Source organism: Kwoniella pini, chromosome 10 (assembly GCF_000512605.2).
Source record: "Kwoniella pini CBS 10737 chromosome 10, complete sequence".
NCBI lineage: Eukaryota > Fungi > Basidiomycota > Tremellomycetes > Tremellales > Cryptococcaceae > Kwoniella > Kwoniella pini.
Genome location: NC_091725.1, coordinates 685,617 through 702,147, shown reverse-complemented (window position 1 = coordinate 702,147; position 16,531 = coordinate 685,617). Strand labels below are relative to the sequence as shown.

The 16,531-nt window shown below is 40.3% G+C and overlaps 6 protein-coding genes across 6 annotated transcripts; 1 reads left to right on the top strand and 5 right to left on the bottom strand.

Moving 5' to 3' along the window:
- Positions 1-604: 604 nt before the first annotated feature.
- On the bottom strand, positions 605-1,274 carry I206_107058 (cytochrome c oxidase-assembly factor COX23, mitochondrial; the record flags this gene model as incomplete). Its single annotated transcript, XM_019157120.1, has 5 exons — positions 605-652; positions 716-760; positions 886-960; positions 1,022-1,042; positions 1,167-1,274. The coding sequence occupies 5 exons, from the start codon at positions 1,272-1,274 to the stop codon at positions 605-607; spliced, it is 297 nt and encodes a 98-aa protein (XP_019009838.1).
- Positions 1,275-1,647: 373 nt separating this feature from the next.
- I206_107057 (uncharacterized protein) lies at positions 1,648-3,245 on the top strand (the record flags this gene model as incomplete). The annotated part of the gene is made up of 11 exons (XM_019157121.1): positions 1,648-1,691; positions 1,751-1,775; positions 1,827-1,849; positions 1,922-1,944; positions 2,006-2,077; positions 2,138-2,507; positions 2,596-2,607; positions 2,676-2,701; positions 2,764-2,869; positions 2,953-3,029; positions 3,112-3,245. 11 exons carry the CDS (start codon positions 1,648-1,650, stop codon positions 3,243-3,245), a joined length of 912 nt encoding a protein of 303 aa, XP_019009839.1.
- A 129-nt stretch (positions 3,246-3,374) lies between these two features.
- I206_107056 (uncharacterized protein) lies at positions 3,375-4,500 on the bottom strand (the record flags this gene model as incomplete). Its single annotated transcript, XM_019157122.1, has 4 exons — positions 3,375-3,521; positions 3,608-3,727; positions 4,103-4,247; positions 4,451-4,500. 4 exons carry the CDS (start codon positions 4,498-4,500, stop codon positions 3,375-3,377), a joined length of 462 nt encoding a protein of 153 aa, XP_019009840.1.
- Positions 4,501-5,056: 556 nt separating this feature from the next.
- On the bottom strand, positions 5,057-11,207 carry I206_107055 (uncharacterized protein; the record flags this gene model as incomplete). The annotated part of the gene is made up of 6 exons (XM_070203446.1): positions 5,057-5,176; positions 5,230-7,790; positions 7,844-7,961; positions 8,016-8,989; positions 9,151-10,892; positions 11,002-11,207. 6 exons carry the CDS (start codon positions 11,205-11,207, stop codon positions 5,057-5,059), a joined length of 5,721 nt encoding a protein of 1,906 aa, XP_070059547.1.
- A 799-nt stretch (positions 11,208-12,006) lies between these two features.
- On the bottom strand, positions 12,007-13,543 carry I206_107054 (uncharacterized protein; the record flags this gene model as incomplete). The annotated part of the gene is made up of 3 exons (XM_019157124.1): positions 12,007-12,033; positions 12,105-13,391; positions 13,442-13,543. The coding sequence occupies 3 exons, from the start codon at positions 13,541-13,543 to the stop codon at positions 12,007-12,009; spliced, it is 1,416 nt and encodes a 471-aa protein (XP_019009842.1).
- A 704-nt stretch (positions 13,544-14,247) lies between these two features.
- Positions 14,248-16,272, bottom strand: I206_107053 (uncharacterized protein; the record flags this gene model as incomplete). The annotated part of the gene is made up of 7 exons (XM_070203445.1): positions 14,248-14,589; positions 14,650-14,868; positions 14,915-14,960; positions 15,014-15,368; positions 15,429-15,556; positions 15,612-15,952; positions 16,033-16,272. The coding sequence occupies 7 exons, from the start codon at positions 16,270-16,272 to the stop codon at positions 14,248-14,250; spliced, it is 1,671 nt and encodes a 556-aa protein (XP_070059546.1).
- Between the last annotated feature and the right edge of the window lie 259 nt (positions 16,273-16,531).

Below are 16,531 nucleotides of genomic sequence, written 5' to 3'. Positions count from 1 at the left end.
CGGCCGAACATCAAAAACAGCTTAAAGTGATCGACAGAAGAAACCCTCTCACCAGTTCATGCAAGAGAGTTTAGATAATGATTGGTATCAAGGCATATAGTGATACATCTTACCTTACCATTAATGGTCATCATTGACATGAAGCGATCTCAAAGCTGGATTGACGTGGTTGATATACTGATCGTACTCACGCGTTTGTCGAACAGCTGCGTTCAGAACAGTGGTAGATTCTTGTAGGAGTCGATGTTCCTGTAATCAAGCTGGAAATTGAATTGAAACTGAGATACGTCTACGTCATGCTTAATCTGAGTATCCAGATCTGTAGGATCCCGACTGATTAATCCAATGGCTACGTGCTAATACTACACCTCGAAGGTAGGTTTGCATATTTCGTGTGGATTCTCATAACTGGTCATCAAGAGGAACTCGAACCGTTTGATCATATATGCAATAGTGTGGTTTGTTATAATACATTGGTCCTGATATGAGCGGTCTCCTTGACAGAAATCCACTCGATGGTTAAGGATTTTTATTTGTTTTTGTTTTCCGTAAATCCAATACTGACATGTGCCCTCTTATGGCGCGAAATCAGCCGTCAACGATTCTATGCAGTATCTCTACCTTTCCTAGCATCTTCTTTCCGTTGTGCAATCTTCCCACTCATAAATTAGCGATCGAAATTGAAGCGAAGTAGACATTTGAGTATTTGACTTACCCATTTGCCTTTACATTCTCTATATGCTGCGAAGAAATCCAAACACTAAGAAAGGAAAACATTAGCCTAGCCAGATCATCTTCAGACATGTAGAATAAAAACCAAAGGATACAATCAAAACGATATGAAAGATAATACAAAAGACGATACAAAAGAAACTGCAAACTCACTTCATCACGATTATAATGCGACCTTTCCAGACATTCCAAGGAGGCTTTCGAAGCTGCTTCACAAGGATCTGCGAACTGTTAAAAACGAGCTCATAAGCCAATCTTGTATATCTACGGGAGTTTCGATCGAACAAACCTTTGAAGCTGTCATACGACCCTGTAATCAATAGATTAGCGAGAAAACCACTTGATATATTGACCTTAAAATAAAGGGAGGAAATGCGAAAATCGTGGATCGCTAAAATGATTGTATAGACAGATCCTTAGGACTGAAAACTCACTCTAAACGTATTCTTATAATCTGCTGGTTCGGATAAAGCTGCTGAAGGAGGTAATGGTCGATCGGCTAGTGGTATTGGGTTTTTCGATGGAGGAACCTGGGATGCCATATCGTTGAGATTTGTGTTACAATCAAGGTCCTGAGAAATTATGTGTATTCAGGTATGATACTTCTGCGATTTAGGCCGTTGATTATGATGAACTATTCGTACTTGATGTTTGAGATATACTAGTAGATAGCAATCCATGAAAGGAGATGAAAGTGATTTGATGAAAATGAGCGGGGAAAATAACCATTTAACCGTATAAGAGAGTGGGGCACCACTGAATAGGTTGATCAATATCAATTCAACTAAATGTCAAAGTAGAGCTGATATATTTCAGTTATATCTTTCATTCAAGATCTAAACACAGATTATCGACATTGTCTGACTACCGGATCCAGTATTAGCTGAAAGTATATGAGATAAGGTGTCTGGCAGTATGTCAATTTTAAGTACACTTGCTGGAATCGGTATGGCCGTAGGGTGAGTATTGATTCTAGATTATTGCATAAAAATAGCCAAAACTGATATTAATTTGTTAGACCACCTTTGATATATGCTGATCAGGTGAGTTGGGAGCTTGAAATAATCGTATACGCAAGCTTACAATGCTAGTAGGCTTACAGTATCGTAAAAAAGAAGTAAGTAGTTATTATTGGGTTAACCGTGTGTTAAGGGGGAGGTGTGTGATGCTGATGTTTTCAATAACCCAGAGATTCATCAGGATTCTCACATGGTAAGATTAGATGGATTACGATCGTGAAGAATGCATAGACTGATTCTTTCCTCTCATTCAGATGTTTGCGGTGTACTACTTATAGCCAATACAGTTAGAGTATTTTTTTGGCTTGGAAACAGATTTGAAACTCGTAAGGCCTAATCATTTCAACAATCTATCAAATACTAAGCTAAAATGGTCATTTTTCCAGCTTTATTAATTCAATCATTACTTTTAATAGTATCTCAACTTATCCTATTAGCAATTTGTTTACATTACAAACCTTTAAATTCAGAAAATGAATTAAATTATGCACCTTTATCACCTTTACCTAATTCACCTAATCCAGGTCATTCAAGACAAGATTCAAATTCAGATTATTTAAATCAACCTCATATTTCTGAAAATAATAATGAAAATTTAAAAAATTTAAAAGGATTTAAAGGTTTATTTATAGGTGGTAATGGGAAAAGACCTTTTGAATTTTGGCAATGGGAAGGATATGGAAATTATTTAGAATTTTTAGCTGGATTAATTTTATTTTTAGGTATTTTACAAATTATTTTAGGTAAATGGAATTGGTATGTTTTTTTTCTCGAAATTGTATTTACCAACGATTGAAAAATGAAATAATACTTGAAGCTGATTTATGATTATTTAAATTAATAGGTATATAGATTCGTAAGTTGTATTTATAAGCAAAAAGTATTTTAATTCAACAATTCAAATTGATATATTATTCAAAACAGATTGGGTTTTATAGCTTTGACTATAGGTATATATGTTCAAATTTGCATAATCTCAGTTGAATTTATTACTTATTGTTAAATCTTATAGAATCAACTTTACCTATACCTCAATTTATCTCTAATTTTAGACGTAAAACATGTTATGGTTTTAGATCATCTACTTTGGCAGGATGGTTCTTTGGTGATGCTTATAAGTGAGTCAAATCCCGTCTTCCTGTATCTTCCCTTTTGCAATTCACCGACAAGAGAGATTGCTGAAATCAATCATCAAATACAGAACAGTATACTTTTTCCTAAGGGGATCACCCTTCCAATTCAAGGTGACTGCTATTATGACGTTGTGTTGGGATAGTGGTAAGTCATGCTAATCCATTCCAATTCGAGCGCGCTTGAAAGTGTCCAGCATGAGTCAACTAAGAAATTCCTATTATCTTAGCTGTACTAGCTCAACGAGTGATATACGGGGCGAAAGCGCCAAATGAAGCGTCTAGCCAATACTCAGCACCGGCTCAACAAGAAGAATCCAGGGGATTGAGAGCAAATGATGAGAGACAATTCTCAATTTCTTAGTTTTACGAGAATGAAAATGCAATGCATTTGGTCCGCTGCCTGAGGTCAACTATCCCCTACTCCACTACACCTGTCAGTCCTCGAACTAACATCTTATCTACCTTGTACCTTGATGCGCTATACATCCGCTTAATGAGTACCTTCACGCTTAGAGAAGATGTTTCTCTTTTCTGCTCGTTTTTGTTGAATCTTCTCAACAGTCATGTAATCCCACTCAGCTCTCTCAGCTTCTTCAGCTACTACTTGTTCAATCAAAGGTGTAAGGTATCGTACGTCCTGTAATATATGAAACAATAAGCAAAGTTTCCAACTTTCACACTACTTAGTCAGGGTGATATGGATGTGAGAACAGTCTATCTCACCTCATCAGCCTTGACCCATTGTTCCTTTGGAAGGTTCTTGTGAGCCATAGATTGAGTAAGACCTCTTCGCATTCGGAAAACTCGGTCGTATCGTTGTTTAGCGGAAAGTCGGGAAAGTGCCTAATAAAGGAGAAAATACTAGTCAGTGAAAAGTTCTTCATGAATTACCGCAAGTATTCATCCTCGACGACCCCTTCTTTCATCCATCTAGTCACAACTCCGCAAAGATCACTAATCAGAAGACTAGATGTTGAACGAGATTTCGTCGATAATCGCAATACGATCTACATTAACTTCTCTTCTCCTGTTACGTCATCTCTCAGAGGAAGCTGCTTTTGACCTAACGACTCCTCAGATCCCCTTTTAACTATCTTCTATAGGTCTCCAACTCCAATATCAATGCAGAATCCCTAACCACGACTTCTCCTAAACGTCCCTCATTATTGTGCTTTAGGAAGTCCACTCTATGAAATTTGCATTCAAAGTCATACCCACTTTTTGTACTTGAGGAGTTTCCTCAACAATCAAATCATCATAAAGGTATCCTTTTTGTCTATAACCTGCAGCGTTCTTATAAAAGTTTGACCATCTAGCCCAATATTTTTGAATACCTGGGTGTTGTCTAATGAAAGGTGCGAAGCTGTCATTTGAATTTCAATCATAAAAGGCATGTTGATCGTAACGATTCAAATTGTATTACGAGTTTGTTGAGATGAGAAGTAATGATGATTATTGATTTGATTTAATATCAATGAAAATTCGGATGATCGCGAATGTGCAATAATTAAATTAGCATTTCCCAATAATTTGTTTTGTTTTTTTTTATTATGTTTTATAACTTACGAAGGACCTAAAGGACCATTTCCAAAGATCATCTTAGTGAGAGAAGGCATTTTGATTAATGAATGTTTTGAGTGATGATTGATGAAGAAGATGCTTTGATTATAAAGGTTAAATGTATAAATAAGATACAATCCCATGCGATATCATTGGCTTGAATAAGATGGATATGAAATGATGAATGACGGGATCAAATTCACTTTGTACACTCAGTTCAAATCATGGTAAGACTCAAAGGGAGAAATGAAGTCAACTGTCGGATAATATCGGAAATATTCTGATAAACATTGAATGTGGCACTATGACATATAGTTGTCAAATGCTTGTGCCATCACATCAGTTCAACTGAAACAAATAAGCTCTGTCCTCGGTTGACCTTCTTCGCAAGATCAGTGGCACCTAACAAGGTGACGACTCAGCATCACAAGGACCTATGATTTATGGGAATCACTGCCCCGCTGAGGCGCTGCAAGGCCGTGACATCTTGAAAATTGTTTACAAACAGATATCGTATACATAGCACAAAAAAGTAAACCCAAGATATGAATAGAAAGTATGATAAAACCTGTACCCTTGTCAATCTCCCATTAGACGTGTGAGATATGCAGCTCAACTCCTCCCTTGCCATTCTCCACTCATATTTATGATCTCTCCTATTTCTTTAGTACAATAAGTCCTTTCCGTAGGTGTTCTTTTAGTCCAACTTCGTTGTGCACGTAATACACCAGCCTATCACTGTGTCATCAGCAGAAAGTTTTTGTTATACAAGATAAATAACTTACTTGTTGTGCAGAATAATTCCTATGATCTCTTTCGAATAACTCTTTATGCTCTTCCAAACCATCTAATAAACCGTCTAAATCTTGTATCGCACCGAGTAATCCATCAATGGCGAATATGGTTTGAGCGTCTCTTTTACTCCTGGAGCTATTACCATTGACATGTGATCTCAATCCATCTACAATAGTCTCCATGATTCTCTTGGTTTCCCTCAAGATCCTAGAAGCATGAGTGAAATTCTTCCTAGAAGCGATAAGTAAAGCTCTAGTTATCATATCGCTAGCTAGAAGTTCCATGCGTCGTCGGACGAGCATTGGATCTGCCGGTGTAGATGAGGGTGGTGCATTTGGTGGAAGTATAGCAACTGTAAGCAAGACGGGGTGGGCTAACCGAGCGACAGATCTTCCAGCTTTAGGATCATGGAAAGAACAATCAACTTCTATAACCGGTACCTCATCAATCAAGGCATCTTCATACACCACATCTCTGAGAGCGTTGGCATCGCCCACCGAAAGAGTATCTAGTCCTAATCCCCGATCAACGTTGAAAGAAGGTTCTTTCCTGATCAATGAACCATGTTGAGCATCTTGGAGATGTCCATTCTCGCTTGAGCCCTCGCCAGAATATCTTTGTTCGTTTGATGATTTACCTTCCAAGTCAAGCTCCACTAAGATCTCTCTAATTTCACCAAACCTCAATTCCCTCAATTCAATATCCACATCTTTACCATTCTTCGATACTATAGCTTGTGTAGTACCGGAAACTTTGGTTACATGGAAGTCGTTCTCCTGACATGATAGGTGAACCCTCATATTATCCACTGCTATTGACATCAATCCACCAATCACACCAGCCAATGTATCTCGAAGGTGATACCATTCCTTGACGAATGTATATGTACCGTGTGTATGGTTCGAGATGATCCAGAGTGGAGATGGATCATGAGATCGTCCATACCCAAGAGCATGTACGGGAATATTCGCCGCATCCAGTCTGGCTGTTACCAGATCCATCTGAGCCCGCTTGATGACGTCGGATGTATCGCTAACCAGGATCATACCAGATATAGGGTTCTTGGCTTTTCGCTGTAAGACCACATCTAAGGCAACATTCACTGCAGTGACAACGTCATATCGTTCTTCCCGCCCAACTTGTACTTCGAATTCGTCTTTACCCTCTCGACTGCTTCCCAAAGTCTCGACAAAGGCTTCTAATCTTTTACGCGATTCGAATTTGCAAGGCGAAAGGAAAGGTGTTCTTCTTGCGATACCATTGGCACCCATCTCGCAGGTTACCAACGAAATTCGATCTTTGGGACCAAGTAAGGCGAGAATGAAGGCAAGAGAGGATTTCATGAGCTTGACTTTGAGTGGAAGTTGATTATTTGACTGCGATGGCGCCGGTAGAGAGAGGACAATGACTAAGTCAACAGGAGTATGGATGGGGCCCAGAGGTTGCTCATGGGCTAAATCACCAGGGCTTGCGTCATTGTGAGCGAAAGATGAGGTCGAAGGAGTGGCAGCGTATCCAGTTGTTGAAGGTGATGTGAGATCGAGTCCAAAATTACGGGCTGATCCCCCAGCAGAAAGGGGAGTGTTGGCAGATCGTGGGAGTCTCAAAGATTTACTCTGAACACCCTTGACTTCTTCCAGGAGGCGATTGATGGTTGATCTCCAGGTTTCATGGCTTGATCTGTCTCTAAAGCATAGGATGAAAGAGTCTAAAGACTCATCTTCCATTGAGATGGTCAAGCTAAGTTCACCTTGTACCGAAGTATCGGTTACTTTCTTGACATGTCGAACGTATATTCTCCCTTTCAACTTGAGTACACCTCGAGTGTGATGCGATCCACCGGAGTGATCGCTTCTGATTGAGGAGGATGAGGAAAAGATTCCCCTAAATCCAGATTTCTTCTCTTCCGAAACGCAGATCAAAGCTTCCTGAAACAGATAAACGTGAAATTCCCTAATCAGTTGACCTTTCCTCACGCTAAGCAGGTCGAAAAGCCGTAATGATCCGAGTTGGTCCAAGCCAGAGGTCCTGTAATCTACTACTCGATGTTTCAGATCGTTCACAACATGGGCAAACGGATCAGGGCTGGTGACTGGTCCACTCCGAGCGGTATTCGGTATGACGGATGAATCAGATGCTGATCTAGGGGAAGGAGGTAGTTGAGGTGAAAATTGATCTTCTGATAACGCCGATCTTGACATTTCAGGTGGTCTGAGCGTAGTCGCATATTTTCCTCTATCACCTGCAGACGGGACTTCGACTGTGACCATGGCTGTGATGACTTGTTTACCTGTTCGTTGACCTTTGGCGATTGATGGGTATTCAGATCGGATAGAAATGGAAGGAACGACAACTTTCGGTTGAGATGATTCCGAGTGCATCGATCGAGACGAGCTCATATTGCCAATCTCCACAGGATCATCCGCGTAGGGATCGGCAAGAGCGGGAGAGGTGTTGTGACCTCTGCCACCGACAGATCGAGCGGAAGGCGCAGACTGAGAAGATTTCCTAGCTCCATTCTGACCTGGTTGACCCATAAGCGTGGCGAGCTCTGGGAGAAGATCAGATAAGCACATATTTCTCCTCAAAAAGGTTCTCACCCACTATCTCGCTTGATCGCACCATCTGCCATCTTCATCGGTTGTCGACAGACACCGCAAACTCCAAGTATCTTTTTGGAACCTTCGGGAGGTACGTCACCATATACAATTACGAAGCATTCCTACAACAATAGTCAGTCAATTGCCTGATGATCCCATTGATGACGGATACTCACCTCGTGTAAGGCATGTCCACATTCGGGCACGATATGAGGTTTTTCACCAGGTAACCTATAAGTGAAACTTAGACTCTCCACACAGACTGGACATATCTCTTCATCGTCACGATCGTCTTCCGTAGACACCAAAGCTACTTGATGAGCGGGTTGAGACATCTTGTACTGCTCAGCGAGATTGGGCGATGACCTCGAGGTTTGTATTAAAATTTGATTTTCTGGTCGAGTGGCTTGAGGTGAAAGAAAGTTGTTATGCGACTTGCTCGTAGGTATACTAGGAGGTGAAGTCGGCCTGATCACTGCGTTCGCGAAAGGGTGGGTCGGACCTTTGGACGTCGATGATTTACCAGAATGGTTCGAGTTGATAGTACCAGTCTGCGAGTTGATTGTACCTGATCTTTCTCTTGAAAAGTACCCGGGAGTCGATCGATTCGCTGGACGATTGACAAGGGTGCTTGAGGATGATTGTGTATTCAAAGTACGATATTTTTGATGATTTGGTTCAGCAGAGTGTTTGACTCCAAATTCGTATTGATCTTTCTTCGGGAAATCTTTGTCTTCGCCTAAATCAGCACTGTTTTCTTCTTCAAATACCGTAGAGATGTCTGGTTGACCACCGAATTGCCAATGTTGTTGATTGTGGGGATTGTGATTGCCTCTCCAGGAGAATGAATCGGTAGTCGAGTATGAGTGAGTCGAACTTCCACTAGAGCCAGAGAATGCGGTGTATTTGGAATTCCTCCGCGAGCTACTGGACGAATTTGAGAATTGACCGTAAGATGGCGGAGGTGATAACGTATCCAATGGATCGACACCGCTGAACCGTGAATTGTTTCCGCCCGATATAGTCGAAGTGGTCCGTGTGGAGAAGGGCACGGAAGGTTGCTGGGGTTTATGATGGGGGTGGTATGAGAGAGGAGGCGGGATATGTTTGATGATATCAGCTGCTTGCGGTGGGTGAGGGTCTAAGGTGTCTATGTGCGGCAAATATTGTCAATGAATAAGCTAAAAACGGTAATTGGAATAATGAGAACCTAATTCAAGTGGTCAGGGGTGTGAAAGAGATGAAAGGAAGGGGGCCTGACAGTGAAGAGAAAATGAGAGAAGAAGAGAGAGAGAGAACGTCAATACGTACCTCGATTATGGTATTCCCAGTCCCTTTCCCTACCTTCAATTGAACGCTCACCAAACGACATTGGATCGCGAAAAGGTGAAGGAGCGTGCGTGGTGTTGTCCTTATCGCTGGCTAAGAGAACAATAGGAGGTTGTAATGATTCAATGTGTTTATTGTTGTTCACGTTGTCATTGATCGTTCTTATTGTTGGGCAATCGGATTGATCTACGTTGTTATCTGCATCAATGGGTACAGTTGTCTCTGCACTTGTTGACGTGTTTTTGTTCCTTGATGGGAAGGACAATGGAGCAGTGGAGCCTGATGGAATGACGGTTCTCGGCACCAACGGCGGCAAGCCAGATAATTTAGGTACCAATGGTACAGCCTGTGTATTTTCAATGATTGATTTTGTACCTACCTCACTACCCTTTTTGTCGACTTCGTTTCCATGCACTGCCTGTAAGTCTGATGTAGAGTTTGTAGGGGATGGTTGTACGCTGGGCGTAATCAGGATAGGAGAATTCGAAGAGGAGAGATTTGGTGAGGGTGTCGAAGCAGGCGAAGGAGGACAATAAGAAGGTTGAGAACCAATTGATTCAAACGAAACAGGGGTTATCCTACCGTTATCTACAACAGAGATGGAAGAGGAGTTTGTATGCTTTTGTGTTTGCGTTTGGTTGATTGATTGAAAAGGGAAAGAAGGGTCGATGAGGGACCTATCTGATTGGGTTGTGATGTTATTGTTGTTGTTATTGTTATTATTATTGTTGTTCGTGTGAATGATGCTTGGTGGTTTAGGGAAAAGGAGTCCTGATGTGTAATCTGACAATGAAAAGCGATCCGTGTCACAAGGTGAGCTTGGACCACTGGGTACCTGATCCCTGCTCATATGTCTGGACTCAATCGATCTACTTGCTGATGCGGAATTCCCGGAGATGGAAGAGCTTTCACCTTCCTTCCAAACTACCATATTATTGTGCCATTCATCTTCGATATCCATCTGATCTTCAACATCTCTTTCTAATATGTCTATTATATCCGATAAGTCGGTTTCCGATATTGATAAAGCTTTTTTGTGGTCCTTGTAATCCCAATTATCACTAGCACCAGCACTAGTGTGTCCATGTTTGTGATTACTAGTGAATCTAGTGCGTGATTGCCTTGACGACAACTTGGTGATTGTGGAAGACCTTTTACTTCCGAAATTCGCACTTGTGCTCGATCCCAATGAAAGAGCCCTACGTAGTCCTTTCCAAGGCGATGTAGCAAGTAACTGATCTCCAAAATCAAAGGATGATTGTCCTTCAGGAATTTTGGTAGACATATTTCGTCGCTTTTTATCGGTAATATAGCTCAAAGGATCTAAAGTTGAATCGAGGGCGTAATTATCCTTTTGATAAGTATAAAAACTTTGATTCAAGGGTAGAGGGGATGAAAGACTTCTCGTAAGTCTAAGATCCCTCAATTCACTTTGTATCTTGTCTAACAGAGCCGCTTGGTCTAAACGTTGTGGTGATCCAAGCAGAGGTGATGCTAGGTTGATGAAGCTTGCACTTGACCTTGTAGCGTTTTCTCTTGATATCAAAGGTAGACCTGGCTTGTGCTGAGATGCAGATGGTAAGATAATGGTATCAGTGATCGTAGGAGGTATAAAGTCTGTTTTGTCGGTCTGTGCGTGAATTTGTGTCTGTGTAGAATAAGATGTCAAACAGGGATCAACAATAATCAATTCATCTTGATCTTGTTCATCTTCGTCATTCTCGCTATAGACAAAAAGAACTATCAGTAAGTGAAATATACAAACAACAGAACAATAAAAAATTCGTCAAGGGGATAATTTGACGAGTTTCAGAGAGTAAATATGGAACATACTTTAATCCGTCTTCCGTTTTTTCTTCACATTTAATATCAAACGAAACTTGCAATCCATCTGTAACAAAAGGATAATCTTCCAAATCAGGTGAATCTACTGAAAGATCTTCTGCCGTGAAGCCCTGTTTAAGAAGAGGTGAAGGAGAAGGAGAACGGGGCAGGTCGTTCACGGTGTGAGGATGAGGAGCGAGAAAATTTGTCGGCATTGTGTAGGTGTTGGAAGGAATCCATCATTCCGCATCCCCTAGCGATTCACAGCGATGATAATAGAAGAATAGGTAGGCGTAACGTTTTTTCGTGTATCAGATTTCCATTTTATTATCTGCTGAAACGACAAAAATGAGTCTTCTTATTGTTCTTCATTCCTGTGCAAGCTCTTAGGTTCCCCATCCGACATACCTTCGACGTGTGTTTAGCTATACAGGCTAATAGAACAATAAGATCAAATTCAAGCTAATCATTATGAGAAAATCCGAACAATCAAGACTGTTATTGTTCTCTTGTCCGAAATGGACATTACCTATGCTACACGATTCAAGCATAGTGGTATATCGAAGGCTTGGACACAATGAATTATCAGGGAAATTTCACTCAATTGAGAACAATAAAAAAAGATGATCGTCATAAACTTTAAAGTGACCCTGTCTTTCAGGTTCAAGGTACCATCTATAAAAGGTAATTAGGCTTGTCCCACGTGACGTTCAATCGGGGTTCTATACTCGTGATGAGTGCAGTGCAGAACAGCGCGTTTTATACCAAAGTATGGTTTACATGACGAAATTCAAATGGCGTACATTGTTGTGCGAGCCAAAGATATAAAGTCCATAAAACAATAAAGAGTACGATCAAGCCGAAGAGAAAGGTATATAGACTGTGATATTGTATAGGAAATGTATTATTTAAAGGGTATGTACATCCAAAGCAGGAATATGTTTCTTAAGAATTAATATCTGAGGAAACGAGCCTATCATTCAATGAAAGGATTATGCGTGCTTTGTGATAGTTTCAAAACCATGTCCAACCAGAATCGCTCTGTGCTCAATGATTCATCAGCCCACGCAGGCGTTAGATTGAATTTGATATCAAGGACATTCTGTACTTACGGTAGCAGGTGAAGTTGCTGTAGATTCCGAATCTGATAGTTGTGCAGACGCTGAGGGAGTAGCAGTACCACTCATAATACTAGTTGATTTCACAACAGCTCCGACTTCTTCTGGGAAATTACTTGGAGCTGCATCCCCTTCTCCTGGGGGTGATTCAGTCGGAGTTGGAGAATTGGAGGTTGATTCGTCTTTTTCACAATCACATGTCTTAGTTTTTGAGGTTGGTGAAGAAGATTCCTTTGAGCTAGAGGAAGTTGGGTTTTCAGTTGTAGATGTACTTGTTGGTACGGCTGCATTCTCAGTTGTTTCAGGTTGAGAAAGTTTAGTAGTTGTAATAGGAGTTTCAGATGTAGTTGAATTTACTGTTTCAGAAGTGGTTGGTGCGGAGGAGGAGCTTGGTACTGATGCTTCAGAAGTAGTTGGTGCCGGTGAAGACGAAGATGAAGTTGGTATTGCTGCGTTACCAGTAGTGGGACTAGACGATGGTGAAGTAGTAGGTGAAGAGGATGATGATGAAGTCGAAGTCTCTTTTTCTTCCTCACAATCATCTCCTTCATCTTTTTCATCTTCGCAATCTTCATTATCACCTTCACCACCGGTCTCACCACTATCACCACCACTTGATCCTTCGGTAGGCTGAGTGGTGGTGGGAATAGCGGCATTTCCCGTCGTACCAGCAGGAGTATCTTCTTCCTCATCACATTGATCTTCTTCTTGTTGATCATCTTCGTTTCCTTCGCATTCATCTTCTTCAGGTGTAGATGAGGATGTAGGTATAGCAGCATTATCAGTAGATGAAGGTGAATCATCTTCACATTCTTCTGTCTTCTCAGGTGATGAAGTAGTACTTGGTGCTGAAACAGGGGCGGAAGATGACGAATTAGGTACAGCGGCGTTATCAGTCTTACTAGGAACATTTTCATCCTCTGTCGAAGTTGGACAAGCACCTTTACAATCTTCAATAGAAGATGATTCTTGTGGACTCATACTAGTTGACGATGCAGGAGAAGGTACTTCAGAAGGTTGATTGGAAGATGTTGTACTTTCAGATGGTGTTTCAGTTTTAGTTTCAATATGAGTTCTAGTTATTGTAATTGGTCCTTCAGATGAAGTAGGAGAAGAAGAAGTTGGAATAGCAGCATCACCTGTACTTTCTGGTACTTCAGGTGTATTTCTTTCAATAATTTCATAAGATTCTATCGAACCATTTTTGAATAATGGAATACCTACACGAAGTTCAACTCCAGGTGGTAAACTTGCAGAATCATCATTTTGAGGCGAACGTTCCTGAGACAAGCAATAAGCAAATGTGTGATTCGATCAATAAACTAACTTACCTCGTAAGATCTTCGATTTGCGCTTTGTAATCGACCTAAAGAGATGGCTTGAGATAAGGTTAAAATGGAAAAGGCGTAGATGATTATACCAATCAGCCGCATATTGATCAACGACCGAGAAGTGGTAGTTCAGCTGAATCCGAAAAAGGGTAAAGAGCGTAGTGAGTTGAGTGATGAAAGTGAACAGAGGTGATTGAATTTGGTTATAATGGATATTACTCAACCGCGATATGATCAAGAGAGAAAAACGAAAGAAACAAAGCAATGCAGTGCTATATATGAAGCCTGAGCAGATCACAAAGGACTTGATCCGATCTATAACACCAATCTTTCCGTTGAAATCCAGAATCAAGGAGATATAGAACTCGATGGACCTTCCTTTTACTCCTTTGATAGACTTTAACGAGATAGAAAGGACGATTTTCGTTTCATTATTCACTTGATTGATCTGAATCCTATTGGAAAGGATGATCGGACTGAGTACGGACTGATCAATCGTGATTCAGCACACAGGTTATCATCGAATCTTCATTAGGAAGGATGTGCAATTCAGAGGTCCTTTCCTTTGTTCGGACAACGAACATCCTTTGATAAGCTGAGTTTTGATATTCAGAAAGGATACCTTCCGCTTTTAACAACTAGTGTGGCGTGATCCGTTCATATATGATCGAATGCATCCATCTTATATCAATTTTATACTCAAGAGGAGCAGATCGCGACGATCTCAGTGACTAAATAAAGTGCAAGCACCTATTATTTTTCAGCAGCAATACAAAGGGTATGCATCTTGGCTGACTGATCTACATTTATGAAGGCCAAGAATGAGTCCTCCAACCACCGTTTCTCCAACCATTAGTTGGGGCGCTGTAAATCGAACCCACGTAGGACGTAGTCACCTCGTTAGCTGTGGACGTGACAGATGTGTCGATGGTGGTTTCGACTTTGGAGGGGGCTGAGTTTGCCGAACTAGTCAATTCGGCTGGACTTAAAACCCCTGTTCCAGTTGCAGGGTTGGAGATAGGGGAGGAAGAAGTCATTGAGGATGTGTAGGTCGAAGACGTAGTCCCGTTGTCGGATTCAGGAGGGTTCGAGGTCGAGTCACCCGCTGTTGCCGTACCAGACAAAACATTAAAGTTGTACACGCCATGCTGCATTTCATACGGTCAGCTTCGTCTGTCATAAATTTGCGAAGAATTATTTGAATTCACATAACATTGATCTGAAATCTCAATAGCGCCATTTCCACTTATACTTTGACATCCATCTGTATCCATTTGGAAAGATACGCTTCCCACACTCATGGGGAATGCCAGAGTATGTACACCTGCTTCATCAACTATCTGCGAAGAAGTCGTATCCCCTATCTTGACTGTGATAGTCGCTGGAGCAGTTGTAAGAGCAGCTACAAAGACTGAATCTGCTGCCATCTTTGAAAGAATCAGCAATCGTACTATACTGTCCACTTCAACTCACTTCCCACCCTCTTGGTTTCTCACCAACACTATCGGTTGAAGAGCACCTAAAAGTAAAAGTATGAGTAGTGCAACAAATTACCAATAGAGAGATACTTGCTCAGCACTTTTGAGAGTAGGTCTATACCACCAAACTAATCTATTTTCATTTATTTGAGGTTTACTTTGTCCAGATTTAAAAGCAGATATAAAAGGATACATTAAATCCATAAAAGCAGAATGATCAAATTCTTCTGACCATTCTTTATTTCCATCATTTGTTAAAGTTCCTCTATAAGGTGAAATTAAAGATGATTCTGTCCAATCATTCCATGTTATAATTTCAATAAATTTCAATTGATTTGAATATTTAATATTTAAATCTAAAATTTGTTGCCATCTTGTTGTCCATAATGTATCTGAATATAAATGATAATTTTTTGCATATCCTGTAGAAGCTGGTAAGTGGGAGTAAACTATACTTAAATGTTTATTCAGTAAGTATGGTGATATCGTCAATCAATTGAATCACTTACACCAAGGTGATACTGGTGCCATATAAGTTTTACCCCCCGGCGCAAGTAAGTTTAAGTATTCCTCATCTGAATTAGTAGTCAAATTTTGATAAACAACTTCATCAGTATCTTGTCCAGGCCATGTATACCTACATCATTCGATATTGTTAGTGAAATTCTTTTAGGAAAACCCTGCGCACTTACCAAGAAAATAATCCATCTAAACCTGGAGTTTCAACAGCAGATTGACTAGCATAATAATAAGGACAAATATAAAGATCTTTTCCCAAATTCTCTTCAATTTTTATCCAATCTATTCCTTCTCCCCAAAAAGAACTAACAAATGGTTTACCTTGATAATTGAAATAAGCAGATTCAGAAATAAATGATTTCAACAAATCTGAAACTTGTTGGGGATCCGAAATCGAATAATGAACAAAATCAGGTGAAATAAATAATTTAAATGATTTTGAACAACTTGTTGCTGCTTTAAATGCATATTGTAATTGTTGATTATTCGTTTCTTGTCCATCACAATTAAGAGCCTATTCACCCGATAAAATAGAATATCGTTAATTTCACTTTGATGGAATAAGGAAATGTTATATGATTATAATAAACTGACAAATCCATCTATACCTTTACTTGCAGCTAAATTAATATCTCTATTCCAATCTTCCTGAGTATACGAATTCACAAAGCCGACCATAAAATGTGCGAATACAAATCGCTCTGACTCTGGCTCTGATTCGGTTGAGGGTGATTGTCCAGCTTCCACGACGGAAATGTTGGCTGTGTCAGGAATACTGAGGGCCCGCACCGATAAGGTGATGACCGCAACGCAAAGAACCCTTATGAATTTCATTGTGAGTAGATAGGTTGGAAAGGCTAACGGAGCATAACGGATAATGATGATTCAAATGGGAATTGTTATGATCGCACGGAAGTGTAAGCGGAATTCCATTAAGAGATTGAGTGATCGTGGTTGATAAGGATTAATCCCCTTATTTCCATCGCAATCGTCATCAATAAACTAATTAAGTGAAAGATTGCTCTCTAATCAAGCATGTCTGAAGGACCCAATAATTCAAAAATATATATGATGGATACATCTTCTCCAATGT